We start from the raw sequence: 9,219 nt of genomic DNA on the forward strand, positions 1-9,219 counted from the left end.
GTCTCAGTAATAGGGTCCTGTTTGATCCTTTGGGTACGGAACCCTAAAAAACAAATACAAAAGAAATCATTGAAATGTATGTCACCTAATTACGAAATCTAGATTTAAAGTTAAGTACAGATTATTTTTATTTAACTAGCACTTAGGCACTTTATACATGCACTTAATCGTTCAAAGATCTAGATGGATCTTGTTTCTGTTATTATTTTACAACTTCAAAAAAGTACAACTTCTTAAAACCATGTCGGTGGCAAGTAAACATACGGTTCACCTGATGATAAGCGGTCAACGTAGCTTATGGACGCCTGCAACTCCAGAGATGTTTAGTGCGCATTGCCGACCCTTTAAAAATCTGTAGGTCACTTTTTTTAAACCCCCGTATTGTATTCCCTTGAGGAGACCTCGGCAGGGAGCTAATTATGAAGAATGAATGTTGAACGATTTTATAGAAAAATATTCATTTCAATAAAAACAGAATTATAAATCGACTATTAACATTCAAGAACAAAAAAACCTTGTTACTTTTAACCTTTTTAACGCCAATAGGCGAGTCCACACAGAACGAGCATACGCGCGAGGCAATTTCCTCGCTCCGTGTGGACCCGTCTAATGACGGATATATCCGCACCGCAGGTCCAACGCCGAAGACGAATTAATCCGTAACAGACCACAGAGCAACATAGACCTACGTGCATATGCATAAAGTTCAATTTTAGCTTTGACTTTTCGGTGACGAGGCATCCGAGTGACAGCTTTTTTGACATGGCGTCGAAAAATTAAATTGATAATTGACACATCGGGAGTAATTTTTGTCAAATACATAAATTATCTTTCAGTTTTTTTTTATTGCTTGGAAGATGTCTTTAAAAAAATAGGACAAGTTCGAGTCGGACTCACCCACCGAGGCTTCCGTACTTTTTAGTTTTCAAATGTCTATCACGATTCATAAGATACAGCGTTGTTACAGACGGACAGACAGACAGATGGACGGAGAGCGGAGTCTTAGTAATAGGGTCCCGTTTTAGCCTTTGGGTATGGAACCCTAACTAGGTACCTATCTCTAAATCTGACCTATCAATGGTCTGTAGGCCAACATTTTTAATACCATACAGAAATATTGTCAAAAGCAATATACGAACCCTTTAACGCCATCTTCCGGTATCTGTGTTGACATGATAACTGAACTTCCGGTAATCCAGCTTTGAGGAAATGAACAGAAATATAAGAAATTATATTGATATATACGACTTTTACGTAAGAAATATACGGTCAACCAATTTGATTCCTAGGCCACTATAGAACCATGTCATAATGACTTCTACGACAGTGCTTATTGAGTGATGCATGTCATGTATAGACTAGTTAAAGCGACAAGGTTCTATAGTGGCCTAGGATTTAAATTGGTTGACTGTACATGTAATAAACGTAAAATGATATTTGTTCATGAACGCATGTAAATACTACATGAATCTTGTATTTATACTGTATTTTTAGGAATTTAAATAAAAGTAAATAAACAATTTGTAAATTTTCGGGTAGTTAACCAACCAAATACAAAACCGTCTGGATCTGTCACTGAACGACATGACTTTAGCCTGCATTATTTGATCATGTAATGTTTTCATTTACCCCCAACTGGATTAACGAGACATTTCATTTTTTTATTTAAATACTTAAAGACACAGAGTATATATTGGGCATGAGTGGTGGGAGGAACTGACAGAATGGGAAAGTCTTTTGTATCTTTCAATAGGAGTAGCAGAGAAAGCATTATTAATGTTTATACTTGTCACAGTTTCATTTTTATAGTGGGCAACAAATAACCCGACCAAATTACGTAGGTTCTTTTTAGTATGATGTCAGGAATGTTATACCGTGTTTTTATTTTTTTCGCATTGCGTATGTTGTGTCCCTCACGCAGTATAATTCATCTATACTATCCTACCATCTCCAAACGCGCAAATGGCATTGGATTGGGCATATCCTCAGAAAGCCTGATACCCATCTATCCAAGGTGGCCCTGACCTGGAAGATGCCCGGAAAACGGAAACATGGTCGCCCTAAATCTACTTGGCGCCGTTCCGTGGAGCAAGAGTTGGGTGTATTGGGGATGGGGTGGGAGGAGGTTACCCAAGCTGCCCAGGACCGAAGTCAGTGGAAGAAAATGGTTCGAGCCCTACACCCCAGGGGTAACAGGATGAAAAGAAGAGAAGATCCTACCATCTGGCATTTTATGTTTAATTTAATGAGATTTTAAGAGGGAAGGACTTATACCACGTACGTCCATACAAAAAGAGAAAACGTTTTTCCACTTCTAAATATTTTCCATTCTCCATGATGTTTTAATATGTTATTGCCACAATGAAAATCTAGGTGTATAGATTTTCCTTTTTTCAAAATTTGCAATACATTTTTTTTAATTCTGAAGCGATTGACATTAAAATCAAAGTGATTTGTTAAGATTTTGTTAGTGGAAAACGTTTTCTCCCGAAATGGAATTTCAAAGCTATTCTTCCCTCTTAAGAGGACATTAACTCAAAAACACACAGTTACACATTTTAATCAAGGACAAAGCCCATGCAAAAAAATACATTTAATCTAGATTATTTTATTTGCAAGAGCATATTATATAATCAAAACTTTACTATAATGAAGTTGGCTTGATCGAAGAAATCACCAAAACGCATTTAATTTTCATAATATATCAGCTGTATTTCACCACCGTGCATACAATAACAGTATGATTTTAGTATTTAAAATAACTAGTAAGTTAATTAATACTAAGAATTCTATAGCGTATCTGATGAACTAGTCTTTACATATTATCCAAATGCTTTAAATTAAACAGGTCACAGATTAACAATAATCACTTCAGATCGTTTTATAAACGGTCAACAATCGGTTATCAAACTACAAATACTTCTTAGTACCAGGGTATCTCCCTGAGACAACACGCGGTACTTAACCCGAATAACGGGATAATTTGCGTCCGAGCTCACTCTTATCACAATTACATACAGTTTATTTTCCAATGCTTCAATAACACTTGAAACATGTTTTATAGTAACGGGATCAATTACGTTTCGAGGCGGCTTTATGACACGCAAGATAAAGTTGTTTTTTGCTTGTTGTAATTGCATGAGCAAGGTTGTAAGTCGTGAAACATTTAACGTATATAAGGTTTGGATGAGCAGAAGCTTCATTCGATTTTTAAACGTTCCACAACAACGTTCATTTGTTTTATTATTTTGTTCTATATTTGAACTCATAACAATGGATTTCTCCAAGTTGTTGTTCTTCTTCTTCGCTTGTTTTGTTGCTTTGTGTTCAGTGAGCGCTGCGCCTGAACCAAGATGGAAGCCGTTCAAAAAACTTGTAAGTACCCTCATTACCGTCACATTAAATACATTTTGTATGAAACAAAAAAGTTTGTTAAATCGTTCAGGAATTGTTACATTCTTATGGTAGATGTCGCTAGGCGCTGCCTAAGGCATAAAGTATATCATGCAAACATTAGCCGTTATTGGACAACTCTCGGTAGAGCAGTTGGTTGAGTGGTTGGCTGGTATCCTAGAGTCGTGAGTTCGAGTCTAGCCCGAGATTGTGAAAGTTTCTTTCTTCCGTAATTTCTAATACTCTGATATTGTTTTTAACAGTAAAATAAAATCGTTTTGTTTCTTAAAGATATTATGTTTTAGAATGAGTACCTAAATTCAATAGGTAATTTAAAAAGAGATCGGCTCATCCACAAGCTTAATAAAAAAAATCAGAAATATAAATATATTTAGGTCTAGAACTAAATTAGCCTGCTTTATTAAGTTCAAGCTCGCAAAGTCTGTTTTCTGTAAATAGAGAAGCAATAAAGATTTTTAATAAGCAGCCGTAAGTATTGGACAAATTTGTTCCGAATTTTTCCAATATCGGGACTGAAAATACGCTCTGCGGTCGGCTTTAGGTCGGCTGCAGATTAAAGACTTCTGAAAACAGATCAAATCAACACACGCAACACAACACGCAAAATACAAATCGCCTACGCTCCGTAGCGGTCGAAACGCGATCGAAACGCAACTGTCACTGTCGGACGAATCAGGAAGAGTGATAGAGAGATACAAAGCAATTCGTTGACGAAGCGATAGCGATTGCCATCTTGGGTAGGCTGACTGATATTTTTTATGTTATAATTTCACATTACACCTAGTAAGTAATACTAGTAGTGGATCTGTGAGACCTTGCAAGTCCAAAACTAAATAGAAAAAAAAAACATATAAAAATCGAACCTGTTCACAAAATGTCACAAGAATCAGTACGCCAATCCGTGTAATAAAAATATATTATGTTTAGCATAACATATTCTAGGTTTATAACTTTTGATTAAAAAAAATTGTATTGCAATTAAAAAAAAGAAAAAACCTATAAACCTAGTTTAATTTATTGTGTAAATAACATACTAAAAATCATGGAGAATGGAACATATTTAGAAGTGGAAAAACGTTTTCTCTTTTTCTATCGACGATCACGATCACGCAGTATATTTACCTCTGAAGGCCCCGATACTACAATAAAAATAAATTATCGTTGACTATAAAAATCGGTAGTTTGCGGCCGAATTTTCGCCTCTTCCTTATCCTACTTTTCGCCGGCCAGGCCTGTAGGCGTTATCCTATTTGGGAGGGCATTTTGTAATTGAATTTTCGGGCCTCCGGCTTGCAGTTAATTAGATAAGCTTACCTTGGTAATAAAATACTGTTTCTTTGTAAATGTTTTTGTTTTCAAAGGTGTCAAGTATTGTTACTTGACACGTTTTGTATCTTATTTTTTGTATTACAATTTATAGCAGCGAAAACTAATAACTAAAGAGGGTAGATGTAAAGAGAACAATGTATATGAAAAGTGTCCATTAAAAACTTTAAATAGGTGGCACCACAATACATCGCCAACAAATATTTGACTTTGTTAAAAAAAAGAATTCACTGCCAGCGCACTTCACTCCGTCAGTAACGTCTAAGTTGATGTCTGTCCTAGCGCCACCGGAGAGATTCGAACTATTATTTACAGCTGCCAGCTGGACACTTTAGCAACAGTTCTCCCATAAAAAAATCATAAATTCATTTTAAAATAAGTGCGTAATCTTTCTTATTTGACGGTGTCTAAATCCGTGTGACTTTTAAAATGTTTGTTTATATGTTCTATTTTTTATCTTCAGGAGCGAGTGGGACAGCACGTGCGAGACGGCATCATCAAGGCCGGCCCTGCAGTCGCCGTAGTCGGTCAAGCCGCAACCATTGCCAAAGGATAATTTCAGAATAACCTAAAAAGTCATACTAAGGCAATCACTGTAAATCTTCATATTCTCCATTAAAGACATCATCAATCTCCGGCAGTCGCCGTAGTCGGTCAAGCAAACACCTTGAAAAGACATGATCATGCAAACTTCTTCATATTTCCCCATACAAAGACATCATCAATGACGCACCGCACCGTTGCGACAAGCGGCCACCATTGCTCAAGGACAACTTGAAAACCCATGCTCATGGAATCACTGCCAATCTTCAAGTTTCTCCATACAAATACATCATCAATGCCGCGCCGGCAGTCATCGTGTTCGGACAAACGGCCACTATAGCTCAAGGATAATCTTTAGAACAACTTCAAAACACATACTCATGCAATCACTGTCAATCTACTGTGCCAATGTTATGCCAATTTTCAGCGCATTCATCCATAAATGCGATTCTTTGTTATGTACTTACTTTTCTTCGATGTAAATAACTGTCGCCCGTGGTATTACCGGACCGATACGACCTTCAAATCTTCAAAGAATGTACTCCTATCTTAGAGGTCGGCAACGCACTGGTGTTGAAAGTGTCCATGGACACGGTCATTGCTTACCATCCAGTGATTTGTCTGCTAGATTGCTTCGTATATCATAAAATATGTCTTAATAAATCCTTATTTTTCTGTCTAACTTTCATCGATACTAGTCAGTCGCGTCATTATAGAGGGGCTAACGCGAACCACGTTCGACGTGTTGCCTCCTTGTCACGCTTACGTACGAATTTACAAGTGTGACAGAGATGCAGCTCGACGTCGAACGTGATTGAAATCCGAAATTCGCAAATTGCGGGGATCTTTCTCTTTTACTCTCACTAAGGCCTTATTAGAGTGACGGAGAAAAATGCCCGCAATTGATGAACCCTGAGCTCGTATTGTATGATAACGATTGACATTAAACTTTTCTGTATCTTTTATCTTTATAAATAAAAACCGTGTTCAGACAATGTACAAATAATTAAGTATTAAAAGTAAATTAATAAATTTTATTATTTATGATATTGTATTTTAATTCGCATAACCCTCATTTAATTAAATAGAAAGACGGTAATCTATCGTATTATTATAACAAATACCTACTCGTAACATATATTAGGATCAATCACATCAATCTGCAGTAATAGAATTTGCAAACAATATATTTATACATTTCTTAAATTACCTAGAAATGGCTCATACAAATGATGCTGACATAACAGACAGATTGACCAACAATGAAAAAAAAAAGTGATTCCTATCCTCATCTCGACTTAAAATTAGTTTAATGTTAGTTAAGTTTACGTACAGACCTGATCGCTTGGACAGGTATCCACGGAAGACCTGCGTCAAGATACCTGAAAGGTAACTTATTGACATCAAGCTGAGGGGAGACCTTTTCAGTGACATTTATACTTTTTACTAATAAATGTGTTTTAATAGATTTAAGCAATATTGTAAGCGTCCTGAATACATTTATTTTCTTTCTTTCTTCAATACATACACTATTCAACTTATTTATAATGTAGGCACTTATGTTTAACCCCCTACACTATATGACAAAAAATCCATTTTATGTCAAAAATGCTCAACATTATTTTGGAAAAGAGCTGATACATGATGGATCGATTTCTGTCAAATATATCTAAGAACCACTCTATTTACGTGGGGGTTAATTATTAATAAATAAAAACCGGTCAAGTGCGAGTTCGTTTGACTCGCGCACCGAGGGTTCCGTACAAATACGTATCTACGTACATATCTCGTATAACTATAAAGGCGAATGACTTGATCAGAAGTACCTATAATAAGTATAATTGTGTACAGCGCCATCTATCGGCAAATTGTGTAACTAATTTGCGCGATATAATGTACGCATGTTGGTTTATTGAGGATAATTTATTTATTATATTTATCGAGGATTATATTATTCATGTAAAATTTATAGTCATGTTAATATTATGTAAGAAACCATAATTTTTCTTCGGTAAAATTCGGAGATAAGCGGGATGGTATTTATGAAAAATAAACAGTAAAATGTTTTGAAATTTAGAATTTGAGCTCTTTCAAATGATACCCCATTTGACTTAAATATTAGAAGACTTTGAAATTTTACCCCAACTTCATATTGGGCATTTTCCATAGTAAAAAAAAAATTACTTTCAATGTGTCCGGGTTAGCGTTGTTCTTAACTATTCCAAATTTCAAATCGATAGCTTAAGTGATTCTCAATATATTTAGCGTTGTGACAGACAGACGGACGAACAAAGTTGCACTAAGTTGTATAAGGGCACCTTTTGCTCCTTTTTGGTACGGAACCAGGCGAAGAAAGCGGTGTCGCAGGGAGGTTTTTTCATCTGTAATATTTGCTAGTCTCTGAAAAAACGAAAGGTTCCCAACAAATGACTCCATTGGAATTCCATCAAAATATCATAAACCGACTCTAAGATATATCGACATCCATTTCCTTTCCCTATCTCTTTCTTTCTCGTATATTGGAGTGAAACATATGTAAAAAAATTGTACCGACCTACCGAAATGTGATCTTGCGAATCGTGTTCGGAAATATAATTTTTTACATGAAATAAACGACGACTATTAAGAGTCCGCTGCAGGTTTTCCATATAAACATAGATATGCTCATTTTAAAACGACTAGCTAGATTGCTCTGAAACTTTGTACTTACGATAGAAGGTGGATCTTTATTGTTTCCCATAAAGTTTCAAGTCATAATGTATTGTTTGCCCGCATTTTCGTTAGCCATAATTTGGTTTTCCTCAGAAACACGTAACTTTTCAGGATTGCCATAAACCAAACCTAACCTAACCTAAGGAAATTCCTGAAAAGTGAACGTTTTCAGAGTTATGACTAATGATAATATTTCTATCATTACATTATGACTTTAAATAATTATGCAAAACAAAGGGATCCGAGGAGAAGCTATATCTATGCCTATAATACTTAAAACTATAATTATTTAACTAAAAATAATAATCATAATTATAATTATTATCGATATAAAGTTATACAAACACAAAAATGTTAACCTAAACTTAACTAAATCCTAAATCTAACCGACATCGACACACATTGCCTATAATTAGTTTATGTAGCTTCAGTTCAGATAAGGCCTGTATCGAAATAAAACTGTAAATTTCAAGCCGGTGTAATTTTGTTTCTAAGCATAATGACTACGGCTTTCTTACCACGATAAAAAGTCTTATAATTATAATATATATTCCATTATAAATTGACAATAACAATATACATAATGGATATATACAGATGATTACTATAACTAGCTTATATCTAAAATAGGCCCTTGAGGCATTGTACCAAGGATGCTCGCGGCATTTCCTCGTTGTATCGCAATACTGATACGTTGTGCGAGGAAGCCGCCAGCTCTTCGATCACCAGTTACGTCAACCAGACGTTTCGCGATTTCTCCAAAAAACTTGTGCGCGCTGGGACCCCATGGACCTAGAGTTTCAACGCCAAAAGGTACAAAATGGTACTCTCTACCGAGGCTCTTATATTTATTACGTTTCCATTATAAATAATTCTGGTTTTACGTTGTTCGTCTTTACACCGGCAAATACAAGAAATCACTGAAAATTGGTCTTTTCCAAATAGCAAAAAAATTTGCATGTAAGATAACCTCGAAGTTTCGTGCATTTCATAATAAATAACTAATTAAACTAAGTATGTTGTCGCTTGAACAGAGGCTTCGAAGTGGTAGATCTCTAGGAGTAAGTGACCAGGGTCACACACACAGCCCATCGCAAAGATTGCTAATAGAATCTGTGAAGCATACCCTATCATAATTATAGTAAAAACTTGGGTAAATATGCGGCTAAAGTGCAACGAACTACAATGAAAGTCAGTTCAGTTCTTCGTACGAAGGTTAGGATA

The 9,219-nt window shown here is 35.7% G+C and overlaps 1 protein-coding gene across 1 annotated transcript; it reads left to right on the forward strand.

The window, feature by feature from the left end:
• Positions 1-3,186: 3,186 nt before the first annotated feature.
• Positions 3,187-6,330, forward strand: LOC133529602 (hyphancin-3F-like). The gene is made up of 2 exons (XM_061867352.1): positions 3,187-3,375; positions 5,204-6,330. Exons 1-2 carry the CDS (start codon positions 3,187-3,189, stop codon positions 5,294-5,296), a joined length of 282 nt encoding a protein of 93 aa, XP_061723336.1. The 3' UTR covers positions 5,297-6,330.
• Positions 6,331-9,219: the final 2,889 nt, after the last annotated feature.

This window comes from Cydia pomonella, chromosome 21 (assembly GCF_033807575.1).
Source record: "Cydia pomonella isolate Wapato2018A chromosome 21, ilCydPomo1, whole genome shotgun sequence".
Lineage (NCBI taxonomy): Eukaryota > Metazoa > Arthropoda > Insecta > Lepidoptera > Tortricidae > Cydia > Cydia pomonella.

Bases quoted from the DNA above. Each gene is read 5' to 3' on its own strand.
- LOC133529602 (XM_061867352.1), top strand. From the start codon at position 3,187: ATGAGCAGAAGCTTCATTCGATTTTTAAACGTTCCACAACAACGTTCA. The intron at 3,376-5,203 runs GTAAGTACCCTC...TTTTATCTTCAG, and splicing joins GGAAGCCGTTCAAAAAACTT to GAGCGAGTGGGACAGCACGT.